The sequence below is a fragment of the Aptenodytes patagonicus genome, chromosome 7 (genome assembly GCF_965638725.1).
Source record: "Aptenodytes patagonicus chromosome 7, bAptPat1.pri.cur, whole genome shotgun sequence".
NCBI lineage: Eukaryota > Metazoa > Chordata > Aves > Sphenisciformes > Spheniscidae > Aptenodytes > Aptenodytes patagonicus.
This window is the reverse complement of record NC_134955.1, coordinates 28251650-28270154: the sequence shown is the minus strand read 5'-3', so window position 1 is coordinate 28270154 and position 18505 is coordinate 28251650. Positions and strand designations below refer to the sequence as shown.

The 18505-nt window shown below is 50.3% G+C and overlaps 2 protein-coding genes across 8 annotated transcripts in view; one reads left to right on the top strand and one right to left on the bottom strand.

The window, feature by feature from the left end:
* Positions 1-329: 329 nt before the first annotated feature.
* Positions 330-9847, bottom strand: ACP2 (acid phosphatase 2, lysosomal). 2 transcript variants are annotated; one of them, XM_076344499.1, is made up of 11 exons: positions 9702-9847; positions 9522-9617; positions 9363-9449; positions 6742-6894; positions 6286-6384; positions 6034-6123; positions 3631-3763; positions 3467-3555; positions 2749-2855; positions 2351-2526; positions 330-2268 (listed from the first exon to the last, which is right to left on the bottom strand). In XM_076344499.1, exons 1-11 carry the CDS (start codon positions 9810-9812, stop codon positions 2132-2134), a joined length of 1278 nt encoding a protein of 425 aa, XP_076200614.1. In that variant the 5' UTR covers positions 9813-9847; the 3' UTR covers positions 330-2131. The 2 variants fall into 2 exon arrangements, with proteins under 2 accessions (XP_076200614.1, XP_076200615.1); XM_076344500.1 differs by lacking the exons at positions 9363-9449; positions 9522-9617; positions 9702-9847 and adding an exon at positions 9267-9332.
* The window catches only part of NR1H3 (nuclear receptor subfamily 1 group H member 3), a 32226-nt gene continuing 23281 nt past the window's right edge, over positions 9561-18505 (top strand). For 2 of the 6 annotated variants that reach the window (XM_076344503.1, XM_076344504.1), the window contains exon 1: positions 10311-10417. The gene's annotated coding sequence lies outside the window, so the exon portion shown is untranslated. Of the gene's footprint in view, positions 9579-10310; positions 10418-11881; positions 11944-12426; positions 12852-18505 lie in introns of those variants that run through there. The other 4 variants (XM_076344507.1, XM_076344505.1, XM_076344502.1 and 1 more) reach the window with 4 other exon arrangements.

Here is an 18505-nt window from a genome sequence, read left to right as displayed (position 1 = left end):
TTCTGCTGCACTGCTTTTGTAGGGGGGAAGAAGTTACTGACCTTTCTGCAGGAGGGCTAAGAGACCTAGAACAGTGGTGGAAATACCAGTCATAGTACTGCGTCTATAATGGACCCTTCCAAGTTGGACAGGTTGCATTGTAAGCTGTATCTATGCATGGTCACTGCAGTCAAAAATAGTTTATCTCAGTTCTCACTCTGCTATAAGTGGGATTGTAAATCAGGGATTTACTGTGGGAGGGGGTATACTGCAGTAAGCTCTGCCTGTTTTCCAGCACTGAGCACGCTGGTGCTAGCCCTGTGAACTCTTAGAGAAGAAGAGGAGTAGAGTTCAGTGTGAATTTGATTTTAATAATGAAAAGGAAATGTATTGGAACAATTACAGAAAGTAATTCACAGTCAAAATGTCTAAATCATCATAGAAACCTTTCCTCTGTGTGTGCAAAATTTGCTGCCTTTAAAAATAACAGGTCTGGTCCTCTTAAATGCACTATTGCCTCTTTCTTGTGCCTGTTCTCACAGGCAGTAGCTTTTTCTTTATGACTGTCTTGCTGTGCAGGAGACCTAGATTATCTCTTCAGAGGACAAAAAGGTGAGGGAGATGCTGAGAACAGCAAGCTGCTTCTGCTGATTTAGAGTTCCCATGCTGGCAGATGCCGATTATGGTGTAGGGAAAAGTCCCCACGGTACTCCATAGGGGAAGAAAAGGAAATGTCTGTAACCTAAGAACTGGCTTCTGCCGCCAAGAGGGGAAGGGAACTGCACCAGAAAGGGAAGTAAAAGTGGGAAGTGAATGTGCAGCATCACCATGTGAAGAGCCTGTGCTTCTGGTGCCTGCTGCAGTCTCTCATTTTCTGCCAAAAGCTACAATGCAGGTGGTGAGCACTTGGCATGATGTTCCCTGCGGCAGCTGCAGTGCGCACAGAGAGGCCAGCCTGGAGGAAGAATCACACTTCGGACAAAATACCAAAGCGTGGCAAATAAAGGGATCCACAGTCATCTGCAAACTCTGATCCTTAATAGGGGTTTTTTGTTTGTTTGTTGTCCATCCAGTAGGGAAGATAGGAACAAAAACTACAGAACTTGGCATTTAATCTACTCTCAGGTAAACAGCTCTGCTACATCTCTTTAATTACAGCATAAAAACATTCTGCTAGTAAAGCATATTCCTTGGGCTTGTAGCTGAAACCTGGACTGCCTGTAGTACTGGATATTCCCTGTAATAGGTACTTGAAGTTCAGAGGTGGGGAAGTCAAATTCAAAGGCTGAATCTTCAGACAGGGCCCAAGTTTCTTCTCTATGGGGACTCCCCTTTCTAGAGCCAACCTTGCATAAGGAATTGGGTGCGGGTTTGCTACGGTCACAGGAATTCATCTCTCTGATGAAGCTCTTAGAGCTTCTTTGGATCATATGTAACCTACTCTGAGCTGAATCCTAGAAACTACTGCCGGGTTTTCAACCTAGTCCTGATTCCAGGCCAGTTCTCTCTTGAACCAAAATGTAAGGAGGGAAAAAAAGACTAGTTGCCAGCAGCAACTAGTTGCTTAGCAGCAGCCTCAAGAAACACTTTTCACTGTCTGCCATCATCTGCAGCAGTTCCCTCTGCGTGGACAGTAGATGAGTCTCGGTGCATTGTTGGTGAGCTAGGCCCACTGCTCCAAGCCCAGCCTTCCCACCATCATCAGCCCAATGGCTTGAGAGAAAAGCACTCAAAGCAGGTTGACCCTGAAGAGAGATGCAACTCCTGACTGCACTGGATGTGGCAGCTGCTGGAGGCCCAAGCCCCTCTGCCACCGTCACGGTGAGTGGTAACATTTACAATTACTGAAAGGAGGAAAACTCTTGACCAGCTCCAACTGGCCATGTTGGGAATCCCAGATTAGGTAAGCTGTATGAGGACTGGGGGCACCACACAGTATACTGGCTTCAGAATTAAGGTGTAATTTCCATTAGAGTAGCTCAGTCCTCTCTCTCTGGGACGTCACCTTTAGAAAGCATCCAAAAATCAAGTCCAGCTTCATTCTGGGAGGCAATGGTCAAAGCAGAAGAATGCTCAGTAACTGAAGGTGCCCAATCATCCTTGGGGGCAACACTGCTCCCTCCTACTGCCTGGGAAGGAGTTGAAGCAACTGTCAGGCCTGCTCTTCTCCCTCATTGGAAACATGCCGGTAGCCGGGGGGCTGAGACTGTATGCGAAAGAGTACAGTCAACAGGAGGATTATAAGGAGAAGGAGAATGGATCCACACACAGCCAGACCTACAAACAGTTCTGCAAGGGAGAAAACAAGCGGTCAACATGGTATCGTCCAAGCTTTCCCCTTCTGCCATGCTCTGGTCCAGCCTGGGCTCACCTGTGTCGTGCATGCTGATTGCTACCTGACATTCTTGCTCCCAGTCCTGAGGAACAACAGGATCTGTGAGTTCCAAGAATCTCTGCAGTGGGCATTTATGCTGACAGCCAGGGATTGTCAGTGGGAAAGGTTCCTTCCCACTCTCGTTGCGGAAAAACATCTCCACAGAGAAGTTACTGAAAACAAAACACAGCCAGATGCTTTTTTTTTTTTCCTCCAGCTAAAGTCATCCCTTCCCAAAACCTCAGTGTGCACACCCTTTCCTTTATTCTGGTGGTAGTTCTCCTCCTAAGAGTCTGCCACTAGGAGCACGATTGCATCCCCCTAGGGTGGAGCCTAGCCTAGGTATCTAACCCTTGAGGTGAAATCACAGCAGACGTCTTTACTGCAGCCCTCACCCATCATCCTCTTGGTACAGCTCAAATAAATGACATGAGGCGTATGGTGCTTGAATCTTGTTGTAGACATCTAGAGCCATCTGCAGTGCCACAAGTGTGGTGTCATGCTGAGAAAGAGGGAAAAAAACCAAATCAGTCACCCTTATGGATGTGGCAGGGCAGCTCAGACCATACCAATAACGGACAGGGCAGTGCTGAGGGGACGTCACCTTTGTAACTGCCATCTGGAAGAAAGGAGAGGAGCTGTGCTGCTAGAACGGTGATCTGTGATGGTGCCAGAGAAGGGGAGGAAGTCAAAGACAGCCATATATATCCTGCATTGTTCTTTAAGAATTAATCTCTGGGAGAGATGCTTGACTTTCCAGTCAGTAGGCTGCTGGAAAGGGTGGATGACTCTGCATTTACACTGCTGAAACATCACGTCTGAGTAGCATCAACCCATCTACCAAACATATACAGCAGTGGCTCCCCAAAGTCTGCCAGACTCATCCACAAGCCTGAGCTAACAGGAACAAAGCGCAGGTTGGGAATGTTCCTCAGGGGCCCCAGAGGAACGATGCCAGATCCTGCACATCCCACCCAGCCAGAGGCAAAGATGCATGTCCTGATCACTGCATGGGCTGTAGAGAAGCCAGAAAGGGTTAAAACTATCAGCAAGCCCCAATTCCCTGTGAGGAGGAGGAGATGGATAAAAGCTAGCCCCCAAGCTCTGACTTACCGCTGAATAGGCAAGCAGTTTCAGGTTCTGGTGGGCAGAAACATTTGCTGCTTTGGTTAGGTTTTTCCTTATGTGATCCAGCAGGACCCCTGAGGAAAGGGAACAGCTGGTAAGAGGCAAAAACTAGATAGAGCAGCATGAAGCTCCCTCCCCGGTGCACTCACCACCTTGCAGACGAGCTTTTTCTACCCGATTGTGGATCCCAAACAGAAATTCAAAACCAAAGTCTTTTAGTTGCTTCAATTGAGTCATGACATCTGGTGTCGCCCATACAGGCAAATCCATTTTGTGTGCTTGCTAGAAAGAGAAACAGAATACTCATCTGCAGGTAGCACGGATCGCAGATCAATCAGAGAATGGGAGTCAGGGTGTCTGGAGTCCTGCCCATGCTGCTACTGATTTCCTGTATTATTTTAAATATGCCCCTTTTCTATTTATGCTTCTGTTCTCACACTGCTGTGCTGCATACAAAGAATATATATGGGTTTTAATGTTGTTTCAGAAACTGATAATGAGAAGCATAAAGATTAAAATCTAGGAGCTACATTTCTGTCAAAGCACAACTGGGGTGCAGGGTTACGTCGTAACACCGATACAATAATCTTAGGGCATTTACTTTACGTGTGGCTGATTCTGCCCTGCAGATGGCATGCAGTCAAAAAAAAAAAAAAAAAAAGATAAGTGAGAGAATGCAAACTCAAGGTTTCTGGTGTACCTGCAGCACAATTTCACCGGAGGCTCTGAGGGCCACCGAAGGATATTGGAGAAAGTTAGCAAGCGCTCTGCAGACGTAATACTGGGATGCACCACTGACAAAGCCCAGTACTCAAACCCAGAGTACACAGAACTGGGAACCAAGAGAAGAATTTGCTTTGCAGCCAACCCATTACAAGAAAGGATTAGTTATACTGGCAGGCAAACAGCAGTTGTGGTTCCCTGGCATTACTCGGAGCAATTTTCTACGCCACATCCCATTAAACTGCCAGAAGATGAGGCTGAATATCCTTAAGGGCCCGTTCTGTCTGAGTGGTTTGGAGAAATTCCCATCAGCAACTTAGATATTTAGTTTTTTCATTAATTTACAAAGAGAATAGCTTGTAAGTTCAGCTATTTCTTGGACTTTTTTATTTTCTCCATTCAGATAGTAGAAAGAATCTACTGGCTCAGGTGAGAAAAACAATCCTTCTCTTCAGGGCACTGTTAGTAAGAGTGAGAAAAAAGGAGGAAGCCTGAAGCAGCTGAAGAGAAGGATCGGCCTGAGGGTATAGTTTTGAGGGTAAAACTCCCTCAAAACGTTCTGGTTTCATTTTGGGACACTGAGCTATTCTCCAAGCTCTTGGGGATTATAGTGGTTGTCAGCTGACCACCTGGGCCCAATCTGCAAGCTCATTAAGTGAGTCTTGAAAATGAAGGAGATCTGAAATTCTTGATCTCTCTGATCAAAGGATTTTTTATTACCGACAGAAGTTGCTTCACTGTGATCGTTAAAAGACAGGAGATGCGGTTTGTGATACAAAGGGCAAATTTACATAGTGCAATGCAGCTCATGACTGGAATATTCTCAGCTTGCAGCAACTCAAGCTACTACTTTACATAGCAAAGTGCAATTCCATGCAGATTTATCTTGTACATCCCCAAAATAGTACATACCGCTGTATACCACTGCCAGCAAGCTAAGTAGCCTTGCACCTCCATAGAATTAGCATGACACAGTGTCAAAATGCTTGGCTTTACTGCTTCTTCCACAATTAGCTAGTCTGACATGAAAGAGCTCTGTAATTTACTTCATCATACTGTATAATTGTACACAAACTTGTGTGCAACAACTGTAAGTCTCCTGGATAGATGACCTTTACTTTAGCATTATCACAGCACAGCTAACCCGATTTTTGATTTTGTTTAAGCCTTCATGAGATGTGTTTTCAACAAAACTCCACATGAATACAGTTTGGTGCTCCGCCCCAGGCAGTAAAAGGGTCATATCTGTCTCCAGAGTCTTTCTCTGGCAAAGGACCTTATAACAGGTCAAAAACCAGATGTGGGTGAACCCCACTTAACCTAGAAGAGCATTATTTTCTTTTAGAGATGGCATTAACAGAAGCACAGAAAGAAAAGTGATTGATCTAAAGTTACAGAGAGGTAGAACCAGGAATAGTCCTAATTTAAGCTCCTAACTTAAAGTTAACGCTCCTTCAGTTTCCAGAGATCTCATTTCTACCTTACTTAACTCAGACTCGTCCACAGAGATCTAAGGAGTTCAGATTGCAGTCATTTTCTAGTGACTTTCAAAAGAGATATTTATTATGCAGGTGGGACTTTTTCTGGCTCTGGCACGATATATATCTAAGCTACAAAGTGGGAGGTTATAGAGTGCAAAAGTAGGTAATTCTTGGCACACGCCTCTAGTGAGTAGGAACTTATTATTCTGAAATTAGAACATTACTTCTAACTGTAGGGTGGGAATGGTGAAAAGTTGCTTTATGGGATTTTGCAAAATAATTTTCTACCAAATCCAGTGAGTCCTAAAGACCAAATTCCCGGGGCTGTAAGATAACGGCCAAACTTACTTCACAGAACAGTGTGTCATACACACTCCAAACAGACTCAAGAGAGACATCCCGGATCCCAGTCTCATTTGCCACCATCTGCAGGAATTGCTGTAGGTACGAGAAAAGAGAAAGGCCTTCAATTTTCTGATTTCATACTGTATTACACGCACAGGTATTCCTACCCTTTTCTCAGAGCTCTGATTATATAGAGGTGATAATACTTTAACTACAAGCCTAAGACCACCTTATCTCATGCAAACAATCACTTACCCAATTCTCTTTGGTCTTATTTATGTATTCTGCTGAGTGCCGTGTTTCATTCTGTAGCTGTTCATACCGTGGACAGGGGGTCAAAGGAAACTTCAGTAGCTGGGCAGAGACAACAAGAGCAGCTAGGTCACCGAGAACACTGAAGTACAGAATTTGCAGTCAACACGCGCAACTGTAATGAAACCCTGACTAGCGGGACGCATCTATAAAGAGCCTCAGGTACTGCCTTCTAACATACTCCAGATTGTGTGTGGTCTGCTGAGGTGTTGCAGCTAACATGTTGAGTGAACATAGCCCCTGAATTCTTGTCTTACGCTGAGAACAGAAGAACCTTTGCAAGGTAGGTCCCAGGAGAAGTTCAAGACAATCTGGATCGAGACTGAAGCAAAGACTTTTGGAGAAGTCAGCATAACACACTATTTGAGTGGTCAGTACTGATCCTTGAGACTAACTTACCCTTTCCTCGGACTCCGGCACTGTGTGCACAGGGATAGGCTGCCAGGAGATGTTAGGGTTGAACATCTGTTGTCCCTCTGGGGGATACAGGCCTGCCAGGTTGGCCTCCGCACTCATCAGCGTCCGATCATAGTCTGTGCTGCGGGTGAAGATCTGCCAGAACAGGGACAGCGCACCATTAATAATGCTGCTCTAAGTGGCGATGCTTGGACGCAGGACGACGCACTCGCTGAGGAACATTGCCAAGTGCCCTGCAGCTGCTCATGGACAACAGGATAACAGGGGTTGAAGTGACCGAGCCTGCTGATGTCAACCTGGACAAAACTGTAAGGACAGACACAAAGACAACTTGGCGTGTAATACTGGAGCAGCCTGTTCTGGATAAGTGGGATAGCCAGATGCACTGTGCGGAGATTACAGACAGAATGGAGTCTGAGTATGAGGAAGAGTCAGAGAAGAGCAACAGAGAGATGCAGATAATGATGGGCACAGATAGGAAACGCACTGTATTTACAGAGCAGGACTGGGGCAAACTCCTGCATTCAGTTCTCAGTTCTAGTAATGGCCTGCTGTGCTCATGAAAAAAAAAAAGGCTTCTCCAAGCCTCAGATTTTCCATCCGAGAAGCAAAGACAAGAGTGATCTGACTAACAGGAGAGGAAGAAAAGGGGGAGCTGGGATTTTATTTGATCATTGTGGGCTCTTGGGATTAATGGGCCAAGACTTATCAATCCAGAGCTTAGAGAGAGAGATCTGAGTGAGAAAAAAGAGAAACCAGAAAAATACAGAAAAGTTCAGAAGGTCAAAATGGCAAAACTTTGGTATTCTGGTATCTGTGCACTGAAAACACAGGGGGAGATTGGAGAGAAACCAGTGATGAAACAAGAGGAACACAGAGGAAATAATGAAATAATGTGCTAGAAAACAGCATACTGAATCTGAAACAAGAATAAAAAGCCAGAAAGATGAAATACAATGTCGAGATTGTTTTTTTTTTTAATGTTAGAAAGAAACATAAGAAAAAATATATATGCTCACTCTGTACAGCATCTCCCACATGAAGTGTACCTCAAAACTTAACAGTCATGAGGAAAAAAAAAAAGTTGTCTTTTCTCTGACAATTTCTACCCACTTTTACTTCTTAACTGTGGCTTGAAAACAACTGACCCTGTACTTATTAGACCGGAATGCTTTCATCCTCAGTAAGCTCTGAAGAAATAGAAAGGAAATATTTTAAAAGATAAGGATCTAATTCTAAAAGTGTCATAAAAAACAATTAAGCCCTGAGTGTACATGTTTTCTTCAGCACCTTTTGCCAGGGCTCCAGCTTGTCGCTGAGTCAGGTGACAAACGGTCATATGGTGTCACCCAGAGGCAACACTTCTTGTAAGAGGGAGGTTGCTCAACTCGAGCAGGGGTTCAGGCTTGGTTAGCAGAACAGCTTTTGTTTGCATATGCCTTGGTTTGTTTTTCCTTCTCAAGCAAGAGAAGCAAAACAGCTTCAGCTAGCAAAAACTTTATAAGAGTGAAGTATGTTTGGAAAGGAACTACTGAGGAAGGTTAAAGGATCTGTGTTTGAGCTGATGCTGGAAATTTTGTTGATGAAGCAAATGCCAAAGAAGGGTTGTAATCTCAGCTATGGCAAGCTGGGTATTTACTGGGGAGCCCAAAAACGGGGGAAACAAAGACAGAAAATTGTACGGGGATTCTCAGTTTGCCCCATCTGGTCAATCACCCAAAGTGAGCTCAGATAAAATAACTGAACCGATGCAGAGCCAGTAGTGGGTCAAGGGGGTCTTGACTGCCCGCTGTCCATCCGAACCACGTGACAGTATGCCTCTCATCCTGACACTTGCTCATGTTCCACTTGACTCACACCTCTGTGATCAACCAGCAGGTGTATTTGAGGGGATTTTCTATTTCCTTACTTTTTTTAATCTTTCAAATTTTCCCCTGTGCTTGGCATATGGTTCCACAAGGGCTCAGCGTTTTATAAAAGAAACCTACCAGTTTCTCAAGAACTATTATAAAGTGTGGCAACATCCTGGAGGGAGAGAGGAAAATTAGTAGCTTTGGGGGACTGAAGCCGTCGATACTTCACAGGTGGAAACAAATGAGAGGGTTGCTTCTGGTCAGTAACTACTGCTTACAGGCACAGGCTCCCACGAGATTGTACCTGAAGCGCGCTGGGGAGGGCAGGGCAAACGGGGGCTGCGCTCTTGTCAGCTGATGTGACAAAAAAGCAAACCCCACCCTCATAATCTCGGGTGAGAAACAAGTGCCAGCTACAACACAGCGTTCCTGTTTTGTTCCCTTGACTTCAGAGCAGTCGGCTCGAACACTCTCCCAGCGGCGTTGCTGCAGCGCGGCCCTTGGCTGGATTGCCTTAGCACCCCCAACGAGGGCAGTGCTGAGCCGCTGCCCGGTCCTCCCCCGCTGCGGCCAGGCTCGGAACGAGGCCCGCGCTCGGCCCCTTCTCCTCCAGCTCGGCAGCCTGCAGTGGAAACGGGCTAGAAACAAACGTACCTTGGGACCCGGCGCCCGCGTTTCCCCTCCGAGAGAAGCCACCCGCCGTTCCCCGCCCCGAGCCCCGGTGCCGGCGCGGCGGCCGGCGGCACTGACCTCCTGCCGCCGGTACGTGTCGCTGAGGAAGCCGCGATAGCGCCGCCGCAGGGCCTGGCCCAGCTCCCACTGCTGCCGCATCCCCACCTGCAACGGCACCGGGCGTTACCGACGGCGCCGGCCCTGGCCGGCCCCCGCCCGCCACGGCCGCGCACCCACCTGCGTGAGCTGCCCGAAGCCCTGGGGCCAGGCGCCCTCCTGGAAGGGGTCCCGCGGGTAGGCCTTGATGGGCGAGCGGTCTCCGTGCCGGTACACCTGCGGGCGGCACCGCGTCACACCGGCCCGGCCCGGCCCCGCGGCCCGGCCCGGCCCCCTCCCGCCGCCCCCCTTCCCCCTCACCAGCGTTACGAAGCGGAGGCTGCGGGGCCGGGCGGGCGGCGGCTGCAGGCAGAGCGCCAGGAGGAGCAGGACGGCGCCTCCCCAGCCGCACCCTGCCGCATCGGCCGCCATGGCGCTTCCCCCCGCCGCCGCAGCGCGGAACCGAGCCGCCGCCGGCCGCGGGCCCGCACGGACACGGTTTTCCAACGCACACCGGAAGCGTCTCGGCCGGGCCCGGGCGACCGGCACTCCCGCTGGGGGCTGGGGCCGCCCCGCCCCCCGGTCCCGCGTGCCCGCCTCGCAGCCCCCGCGCGCAGTGCGCGTGCGCGGTCTGGCCGGGGCGGGGCGGCGGTGAGGGCCGGGCCGGGCGGCAGTCGGCAGCCCTCGGGGCGGCCCCACGGGATGCGCTCCCCCCGGCGGGGACAGACGCGCCTCGGAAGCGCCGGGTGGCCTGGGGCGGCCGCGCTGCGCTCCGCGGGGCCGGGCGAGGCCGAGCCGGCGTGGGGAGGGGGCCGGGCCTCAGGCGGGCCCCCGAGGCTGCTCCCGCCTCCTGACGGGCGGGGGCGGAGCCTGGCGGCGGGGCGGCCCGCTCAGCCCGCCGGCCTGCTGCGGGAGGGCCTGGGCCCGTTGAGGAGCCGCGTACGGCCGGGTCGGGCCCGCCGGGGTCACGGCGGCGTCCTCCGCTGGCTGGCCTGCGCTCGGCAGCTCCGCGGAGCGTCCCGGTGGGCTTCGACCACGTAGGTGCTCGGCGGTGGGCGGGGATGGGTGGGAACGCGAGGGCTCAGTTGTGTCACGGCGCGCGATGCGTTGCGGCTCCTCGCGGACGGAGCGTCACCTTGCGCCTCTCTCTCGGGCAGGCGGTCGTCCGGCGGCTTCTTTTTAAAACGGAGAAAAGCTCGCGGTGTTCGGCACCGCCTGTGATCCCTGCGTGGAGCCTTAATGGGCAGAAGGAGGGAAAGCGTGCCGGCGCGCACGACCCGGCTGCCCTAGCCCCGCGGGTCGTCGCTCGCCTCATCCCTTGAGTCAGCCCGGGGGTGCCCGTGTGGAAGCGGGAGTCTGCTGCCGCTCCCGGCTCCGCTGACGACGAGGCTGCCGTTGGCGGGTTTTGCCCAGATTTGGCCGCCCCTCACGAAGCTCGGTGGCATGACGCGAGCGTGTGAGGAAACCCGGCCTCTGCCGCCAGGGGTGCCTCTGCCGCCAGGGGTGCCTCTGCCGCCAGGGGTGCCTCTGCCGAAGCGCTGGCCGCGGGCCTGGTAGGTGCCGTTTAAACAGAGGGAGAAGTCATAGGTGGTCAGACGGATCTTGTGGTACTCGGTGCTCGTCTCCGCCTGCTAGTGCGTAGGGACGGGTGATTACGCGGGGCTCTCGGTTTTCCCTTTTTTAAGAAAAGAAGGAAACGTGGCTCTCGCGTTTGCAAAGAAATCCCGGGGGCGCGGAGCCCCGTGGCTCAAAAATCAGCTCGTTTGTATGCGTTTGTTTGCGTGAAACTTTCTGCGGCTGGCAGCGTTAGGAAGTTATGCGCGGAACGTCTTCGCGTGCCGAGTTATTCGTGAAGCGGGGGGGTGATGTCACCGCAGGCTCGGCCGAGCACACAAGGCTCAGCTGGGTGGAATAACGCGTTTAATTTGCTCGTGCCTGAGCGCTTAGTGGACTTCAGCTAATGCTATCTCGTATCTCGAGGACAGCGCGGGGCTGTGCGGCTCCTTGCGGGCTCCGCGCCGCGGGGGCTCCGGGCGGGGGCTGGGAGGAAGAGGTTGTTTGCAGGCGGAGGCTGTGCGTCGCTTCTGCGGGCACCTGCTTTTTTGTTGTTCTTCCGCCGGCTTTGCTCCTCCCCTCCCAGCCGAGCCGAGGGCGGAGAGCCGGCAGCGGCTCTGCGGTGCGGCGAAGCTGTGAGCACCGGCGGGCGCGGAGGAGCGTGGGGCACGGGCCCGACGCCGTCCGTGGCCGCGGCGTCCGCGCCCTGTCATTAGCAGGCAGGGTTTAACCGTGCGCTGGCCCCGGAGGGGGGGGGGGGGGGGGCTGGCAGCCTTCGCCTCCCGCCGGGCTCACGGGGGGCGGGGCCGGGGGCGGCCGCGCCGGCCGGCGGGGGGGCGGGGCGGGCGGTGCCTGCACGTGACCCGGGGCCGCGCCGCGCGTGACATCACCGCAGCTCCGCCGCGGCGCCCCGCCGGGAACAGCGCCGGGCCGGGCCGCCCCTCCCGCCGGCGGCTCGGGCACCTGCGCCACGGGGGGCGGCGGCCGCGCGTCGCCGCGGGTCACGCCGGTAACTTTTCTCCTCGGCTCTGGCTGTGGGGGCGGCGGGGCGGGCGCCGCCTCCTCCTCCTCGCGCCCGCGGGGCCGGCCCGGCCGCTTCGCGCGTCCGTGACTCACGGCGGGGGACGGGGAGGCGGACGCGCTCTCTCGCCCCGCGGCTTTCCGGCCCCGCGGCCTGCGCCGGCCCGAGCCGCGGCAGCGCTTCCTGCGACGCGGTGCCGGCGGCCCGGCGCCGCCCGCCCGCCCGCGTGGTGCTGCCGGCCGGGCCGGGCGGCGCTGGAAGGTGCTGGAAGGAAGGGGGGCGGCGGTGGCGGCCCGTCCCGCCGAGCCGCCCGGGGCCTGGCGGGGGCGCGGGCCGGGCTGGCGGCGGCCCCGAGCGGCGCGTTCCTCGTGGCGGCTCCGCGAGACCCGCCGGCCGGGCTCTCCTGCGCCGCGGGCGGGCGGGAGTCGCTTTCTTGGCGCGAGTAAGGAGCCGAGTGCTGGCGGTCGCGTGTTGTTTGTGTTGCGGGCGGCGGCAGGGCCTGCCGTCTCGGGCTGGCAGCGGTTGCGCAGTCGCGCCGTTGGAGAGGGTCCCTCTGCTAAAGAGGTCGGAGAAGGGGCGGCAGCAGCAGCAGGTGGACGGACCTAGCAAGGTAGAGCAGGCGTTTAAGGAGGGGATATCACTTACTCGTGGCTGTTATCGTGCATCCAGAGACCCCGGATCGCCGTTTGCTGTCTCCGGAGATGCTGTCAGGTGCAGCACGGAGATGTTTACTTGCTTTGTGGCAACTTGTTAGCTTTCCTCTTCCCTCGTCTCCTCTGCTCAGCTCTGCATTTCTCTATCTCGTTCACCTGTTGCATCCTGTCAACCGAGAACGCGAGCTTTCTAGGACACGCACTTGTCTGCACAGCTGTCAGTTTGCATGGTGCTGTTAAAAGGTAACTTTGCTTTCGTTGGTGATGGCTCTTCATTGTGCCGTTGCACTGCTGCTTGTTATGCTAAGGTCCACAGATCTGTCACAATAAGTATTTCATTATGGGACAGAAGCAAACCTTGGATCACTGGTGAAAGAGAAATACTTTATCTCCTGAAATTTCCTCCTCCCCTTTTCTTTTTCCTAAAGGCACAGCTGGGCCCTTCACTGCAAGGCTTTTTTGAGGGAGTCTCCAACACTGAGTCACGTTTCTGACTAACCGTTTTGATCACTGTGTGTCAGTCTGTTTCTGGCTATGACTGCAGGTTATGTTTGTCTGTAGGGAAGAGTCCTCTTGGCTCTGCTGCTCATTCCAAGGTACATGAAGTATCTGCTGTTCCCCTGGAGAACGCTATACCTGAGGACAGACAGAAGGAAAAGGAAAAGCTGTCTTTTACTTCCTTTAGCGAGTGGTGGGCTTGGTTTGTGGAGTAAGTGAGTCTTAATCAAGACATAACCCCCCCCTGCTGAGGTAGAAACAGAAAAAAAATGTCTTTTAGTTAAGGAAGCAAATGCAGTTTGAAAATTTCAGCTGAGTGTTGCTGAGCTCAGCTCTTCTTTCCTTTGGGCTGTGGAAAGAGGGCATTGGACACGGTACGCGTTGTGCCAGGACCAGATGGAGTTTGGCCTTGCTGTGCTTCTCTGCTATCACACCTGTGGCATGTTTGCCAGAAGCTTACTGCTGCTGCAAGACTTGCAAGGGCAGGCTGACTGTGTGGCTGCCTGGTGTAACCCCTTTTTGAAATCTAGCAGTGAGTTCAGTGATATTTCGTTCTCGTACGTGCACACGCCCATGCATCTTTCTCCATATGGGAAGGCCAGCTTTTGCAGGAGAAAAGCAGGGGTGAAAATGATTAACAACCTCCTCCCTCCCACCCCCCAAAATAAAAGGTGAAGGGAATAAACCCGAACCAGCCTCAGGTAGGACAGAACACGGGTTGTTGCAGAGCTGCTCAGGAGTTCTGTAGCTGCCGGAGGAAACCTGCAGCTACTTGTATTGTGAAGGGATGCAAGAAGTACCGTAGCAGGGACTATGTATATAAATTGCCTAATCTAAAAAAATAAGAAATGGGAAACTTTATCGCAGATTTAGTGTGTCCTGGTTGTGTGCCTTGGGTTACCGTTGTCAGTTGTTTCCAGTTACTGCTGCTGCAGCTCTCTGCGCCTTGTCAGCATGTTTCCTTTACCAGCTGGCTGTGCAGCGAGGAGGCAGGCAGAGGGTGTGCAGAACGGGCATGCAGCCGTACAAGTACAGAGCATGCGTTTGCTGCCTTCTCCTGATCTCACACCTGCAGGAAGAGTCATGTTCCCAGTCTGTTAAAGTGCATTTGATTGCTATGACTTTTTTTTTCCAAGAAAGAAGCTTTCTCTAGGATTAGTCCTCACAACTCAGCGCACTCGTTCTGTGGTAAACAGAAGGATGAATTTTTTGCTGCTGTTAAATGTTTGATCCAGCAGTGATGGTCTCAGACCTCAAAAGTCATGTCTCTTGTAATTAGATCTGGTCTGTGCTTGTGTGGCTATCAAGATTGACAGTTTTCAAAATTTTAAGTTTTGAATTTAAGGTCTTTAACTGTTGCTGTTTTTCAGAAGTTGTGTTCCCATCTGCCCAAGGAAGAGTATAGAATATAATGTGCTTTGTTTCGAATGCATTGAAGGGTGATCCTGCTTTTCTAGTCTGGAAGCAGCTGCTGTGAAAGTCTCATTGTTGCAGATGTGTGGGTCTTTGCATGTTGAACAGGAAAGCTTATCAGATTGTATGTCACTCCCCCCCCCCCCGCCCCCTCCCTCCCCCCGCCCCCCCCAAAGTCTTAAGATTCACAGACCTGACAATCTTGGAGAAAAATCAGTGTTTCAGAACTGAGGTGAAACCTGTCCTAGGCATCCCTGCCCATGGCAGGGTGGTTGGAACTAGATGATCTTTAAGGTCTATTCCAACCCAAACCATTTTATGATTCTATACAAAGACACCTTGTTTCATTGGGGGAAAATGTTCTGCTGGTCCGCAATAGGATATGTCGCCTTGTTTTCCTCACAGCCTAGTAACTTAGGAAGGCAAAATCATATTCTCTTGGCTGTGGAAACTGTCGTGGTGGGAAGGAACTTCATCTTAGGAGGGAATTCAGGGGAGTGCTTCCTGCTGACAGGTACAGGTCTGCATTTAGGCTGCAAACAGGTTGAACTTGGTCATTAGATCATACTTCTGCTGCTATACAAGTACAACATTTGACTTAGCATTTTCGTTGCAGTTAATGCAGCTAGAAGCTGTGTTGTAGTCAGTTTGGGTTTGAGAGATGTGCATAATATTGTTAAATTAGATAAGGCTGTCCATGTTCTGGCAGATCTTAAAAATTTCTCTATTAGAAGTGGTACGATGGGTTACTTTAGCACTCCTGTGTGGTTTTTGTTCTGTGACTTCCTGCTCAGGACAAAATACCTTTCTTCCATTTTTGGTGCATAGATAAATTCCATTCTTGTGTCCTCACTAAAAAGGAGACACCCCTGGAGTCAATGTAGCTTGCACTTTTAGATCTGGAGATCTCAAAACCAGATGTCCTGTAAAGCAAAATTACTTGCTTTATTGAGCGTCAAAAAGAAAATGTTAAGGTGATATACTCGATTTCAGTATAACTTTGTAAATTGTTTTGAAGTATACACTGTCAAAATTTAAGTACCTTATTTGGGGAGGGCAAAGGCTAATTAGGGCAGTGCACAGAGGAGAGCAGAGCCCTGCAGAGCTTCCAGTATGTTTAAGGGAGGGGAAGAGATAAATGTTTATTTAGTGGGAAGTTGATGAAGGAATGAGGAGAACAATGCTAGAGAATGAGAAATCTAATTCTTGTTTTGAACAGACCAAAATTAGTGTCAGTAGGATTAAGTAGGAGAACTATCTCGTGGGATGTGAGGATTGAAGCAATTTAAAAGCCATACTGCAGAGTCAGGTTGTGTTGTGTACGCATAGAAACCTCTCTGAGATGTAAATAAAAGGTGTTAGGTGAGTATCAGACTGATTGCTAAAGCAGATGACTGACGAGAGAGTAGGTGTCTCCTGGCATGTAAGGCTTTCTAGTTTGTTTTAAGATTTAAAAAAAATATTGGCAAATATACTTGTGCAATTTCTTGAAACAAACTGGCCATGGAAGTTGTATCCTCTCTCCCTGAAGGGAGAGGGGCAGTCTTGGCCTGCTGGTCCTACCGCAACTATGAAACAAACAAGGTTAATTGGTTTGAATCAAGGCTTCCCACTTGCTGATTTAAATAATGATTAAAGTTGGTGATTTAAATAATTCATTTAAGCTTTGTTTTGCATTTGATACTTTCTTAAAAGGAAGGTTTATTCTAATTGGTTAGGTTCATCTATTACCACTTCTTGCTAAGCAGGATGATACAGTGTATCTACATACACCCATTTATGCTATTATATCCCAGTGAATGTTTACATTAGAAAACGGTCATTTGTGTTTACTAGGTGAATAATTTCTTTCCTCATGACTTGTACAAAACTGCATTTGAATGAAGAGGTCAAATTAAATATGCAATTTTTTAATATAATTAGACTATAATCGCGCACTGGATGCATAAGAGAAAATATGCTTGCTGGAGTGTGTGCTATTACAACTGACTTATTTTAACAGGGTAGCGTTATCTGTACTTAGCAAAATGAACTCGTTGTTTTTGGTCATTGTGTCCTTCCAGATCTTAGAATGAGTGTAACTCATCCTCCCTTGTCTTGTTTCTCTCTTCTAATCTCTGAATAAAAACACTTCCCCCCCATTTTATGCTGCCTCCCCCAACTTTGTGTGAACAGAACCAATTTAATAAGTGAATTGAAGAAACTAATCTTTCTGCCTTTTTAAGAAAGATTTGTTTGGTACTTCAGTGGATTCTGATTCTGTGGACTTTGTGACTTTCTCAAGTTTAGGAATTATACTCTTTGAACATTCTCCAGCAACCATGTGCTGCTTGGATAGGGTGTGTGTTGGTTTGTTTAAATGATTGTTTTAGGCTTTATCATAAATTGACATTAACTTAGAAAATAAATGGAATGAGTGTAATCTCGAAAAATGTGTGTAAAATCCATTTAAAGGAAAATGTTTGGAATTTAAATAGTCTAAGGCCCTTATGAAATGAGGGCAAAGAGGTAGGTTTCAGCAACAGCTCCGTTGTATATCTCGGTTGCCACGGACATATATGCAGTAATGTGCCAGCCCCCAAAGGACTCCACATGCCATGCCAGTGAATTTTCCTGGCGGATTTTACACAGTTGGGCTGTCAGATGCGCATGTGTAGTGGCTTCTTGCATACCTACCAGCAGGAACCCACGCATAAATGTTTGTGGGCACATGAAGTTGCACTGGAACAGCCTTTGAAACTTGCTGTGATGGTGCTTGCCTTGGCATGCATGCACACATGCACACAGAGAGTCCTGTGGCCAGCCCTCCTCACCAGCATGCTCTGGCTTGCATGGGTACTCCCACCGAGGCAGGGCAACTCACCCAGCTGCACGCTCCGAGAGTAGAAGGAGAAGCTGTCACCTTGCTTTCAAATACCAACTTTGTGATTCTGGTCTTCTGATTGACTGCTTCCCAGCCTTGGCCGTGGCCTGTAGGAGAGGAATAATATTCTGGTTTCTGTGAAAGGGCCAGGAAGAGGTTCAAAAGATGGCTTCTGTGTTTACAACTGGTGAGGGGGACAGATTCTCAGTCGTCTGCAGGTCTGGGCAGGAAGCCCTAGGGATGTGATTTAAGGTCCATATAGCATGCGGACAGGCAAGGTTGCGCTGCTAGACCTTTAAGGAAGGTGTCAGACTCCCTTCCTCAGCAAAGGAAGAGGGAACTTCTGTTGTGAGGAGTGTTTTTAAAATTTAAAATACTGATAACCATATAATGTAGCTTCTGTGATCTAGGTGTGTCTGAGAAGAGGGGACTTAACTTTCTGGGCTATATGGGACTGAAGAAAAATTTTCCCTTGGTCTCCAGAAAGCTCCCAAGTTGCTGTTTGTTTTCCTAGAAATAGAACAGGAGTGGAGAAAGCAGAAACCTTTGAAGAAAACATTAATTTTCTCCCTATCACGTGTATTTTGAGGGCATTTTCTATCATGCTGCTTTTAAGCAGCAGGCTAGGGGTGAAGGCTGAAGAAAAACCAAGAAGAGACTGCAGACTTTGTCCTCCCTTGTTTCAGTATCGTCTCCAACTGCTACTCCCTGATACTTGCTCTGGGTGGTGCCTTTAGTAGTGTCCCAGAATTGGCAGGCCATCCCCACCCTTCTCCCTTGATCAAAATAAAAAATCCAGCCACCTGTTGGCTTAGCCCCATTGCCTGCTCCCACACACTGGTACACGTGCTTGCATTTTCCAGTACTGGTCTTGGGTTCGCAATTATTTCTGAGAAGTCGGGTGATAGGAGCTCTCTGACAGTATAATGTTTGCTTGCTTGCTTCATGCAGACCCTGCTGGAGCGTCAGTCTTTGCAGAACCACTGGCTACTGGTTCATCCATGGGTCATGTGTGATGGCTTCCTTCTCCTCATGGCAGGGTTGCGCCGGAGCTGGGAACAGAGTGTGCTCCTTGCAGCACATTGCATGTGACAAACTCTGACAATCTGATGGTTACGTTCTT

Excerpts from the sequence above, each read along its gene's own strand:
- ACP2 (XM_076344499.1), bottom strand. The coding sequence starts at position 9,812 with ATGGCGGCCGATGCGGCAGGGTGCGGCTGGGGAGGCGCCGTCCTGCTC. Across the intron at positions 6,385-6,741 it reads TGCCGGAGTCCGAGGAAAGG|CTACTGAAGTTTCCTTTGAC; the intron begins GTAAGTTAGTCT and ends GTCTCTGCCCAG. Across the intron at positions 6,124-6,285 it reads ATAAGACCAAAGAGAATTGG|CAATTCCTGCAGATGGTGGC; the intron begins GTAAGTGATTGT and ends TCGTACCTACAG.